Source organism: Brassica oleracea, chromosome C9 (genome assembly GCF_000695525.1).
Source record: "Brassica oleracea var. oleracea cultivar TO1000 chromosome C9, BOL, whole genome shotgun sequence".
NCBI lineage: Eukaryota > Viridiplantae > Streptophyta > Magnoliopsida > Brassicales > Brassicaceae > Brassica > Brassica oleracea.
Genome location: NC_027756.1, coordinates 35,218,270 through 35,220,150, shown reverse-complemented (window position 1 = coordinate 35,220,150; position 1,881 = coordinate 35,218,270). Strand labels below are relative to the sequence as shown.

The window sequence follows — 1,881 nt, the reverse complement described above, 5'->3', positions numbered from 1 at the left end:
CTTCAAAGCCAAGGCAGAGACAGAACGAATACATTCGTAATGGATTTGTAGTGATACAGAAGAAAAAGTTCCCTATCGATTCAATAAATGATGTACTCACGGGAAAGAGCAGAGTGGCTAAAGGGATAAGAGAAAGAGAGAGCACCATTGTAGAAAGAACAAGAGAAGGAGTGTGAAGCTATCCGTTTAAAGATTGTAAGTCGTAGATACGGTTCGTCTGAGTCGCCGAGTAGAGAAGTCGGTTATCTATCTCAATAATCCTAAGATGGCCCAAAATAATAGAATCTTACAAAATAGGCCAAAAGTTTTCTAAACAATGCTAAATAGTCACATTCGCAATCGCATCTGTGGACGTCCAATTAATTTCACAAAACCAAACTTATTAATGTCCCTTCAAATCATGGTTTAAACTGTAAACCGGATTATACCCGGTTTACGTAACTACAAGTAAAAGACAAGGAAATGAAAGAAAATGCAACTGATCTAGTGTCATCAAACTACAATGCTTTTCTGCAATTTCATGAAACAGACGGAAGTAGAAAAATTATGAGAGAAGATTTTCAATGGCCACGGACTTTGAGTTTGAGAATCCATTGAACAGTTCCTGGTGGCAAAGGAATAGTCTTTGGGAATTTCAAAGGAACCTCATACTCGCCAAAAGTTGTCAATGGCTCCGTAAGAACCACATTGTCCGGATTAATCTTCACACAGAGCTGCCTCGCCACCTTTAAAAATGATGATAAGAACGACTTACAAAAGTCTACATGTCACACAGTTTAAAAATGTAAGAAGGAAGGAAGGAAGGAAGAGTTTACCTCAGAGACTAACTCTTCCTTTGTCACAGGTGTTTGTACATCCGGTTTATCCTCCTTTGAGGAACGGTTTTTGAACTTTTCCTTGTCAATTAACTTCCTCAGTACCTGTAAATCAAAACAAATGGATCTCACACAAGAGAAAAGTTGAAGACTGAGAGTCTGTTAAGGTAAAAAATTACCAAGTTGGCATTGGCGAGGCGCTTAGCGGCCTTTTCAAACTCTTTGGTCTGAACTTCAGAAGTTTTATGAACCACTTTAACCTCTTCTTTTTCTTCAAAATTACGCATCTGAACAAGATTCACATCAAGAAATCAAATAACCAAAGGGGAAGCATCTAACACTTACACCGAGATAATCTTAGTACCATAACACTATCAAAGCATCAAAGAAACATTCAGTAACAAATCAGATAACAACTAGCATCAGACACCATATAGACTAAATCAAGCTTGCAAAGTTAAGAGAGGCAAAGCTGAGGTAAAAGTGTATACCTTGCGCTGCTCTCGGATGAGATGAGCATACTTGTCAATGTTGGGGACAGCAAGGAGCTTAGGCATAAGGTGATTCCTTAAGTAACCAGGAGCTACCTTCACCGTCTCACCCCCTTTCCCAAGCTTCTCTATGCCCTATCAAATCAAAAACAAACCCTCAGCATCTGATTCGATTCAAATCCGACGAAGAGAAGAGAAATGCATTCAAGAGTCAGCGAACCGAACCCACCGTGGTGAGAATCACTTCCAATTTTCTGTAACGAACTCCTTGACAGGCGAAAAGGAGAGGGTGATGGATCGCGTTTTCGGATTTATGGAAAGCTTTTCCTCTCGATACTACATGCCGGATCACGTTTCGGCTTTGCGCGACATGTGCCATTTTGGGATTCTCTGCGACGGGGTACGAGAGATTTAACAGTATAAGAAAACATGAGAGAGAGAGAGAGAGAGAGAGATGGGGGAGTTAGTTACGGGAGAATCACCAGTGAGGCGGCGGCGGCGACGGCGGTTCGATACGATTCAACGTCTCCTTTTCACGAACTAGAAGGAAGGGGGAACCGCAGGCGAGGTTTTAG

At 41.3% G+C, this 1,881-nt stretch overlaps 1 protein-coding gene across 2 annotated transcripts; it reads right to left on the bottom strand.

Moving 5' to 3' along the window:
* Positions 1 to 332: 332 nt before the first annotated feature.
* LOC106316092 (50S ribosomal protein L9-like) lies at positions 333 to 1,881 on the bottom strand. 2 transcript variants are annotated; one of them, XM_013753957.1, is made up of 6 exons: positions 1,789 to 1,881; positions 1,536 to 1,696; positions 1,307 to 1,441; positions 995 to 1,102; positions 816 to 920; positions 333 to 725 (listed from the first exon to the last, which is right to left on the bottom strand). In XM_013753957.1, the coding sequence occupies exons 2-6, from the start codon at positions 1,683 to 1,685 to the stop codon at positions 561 to 563; spliced, it is 663 nt and encodes a 220-aa protein (XP_013609411.1). In that variant the 5' UTR covers positions 1,686 to 1,696; positions 1,789 to 1,881; the 3' UTR covers positions 333 to 560. The 2 variants fall into 2 exon arrangements, with proteins under 2 accessions (XP_013609411.1, XP_013609409.1); XM_013753955.1 differs by having other exon boundaries at positions 1,778 to 1,867.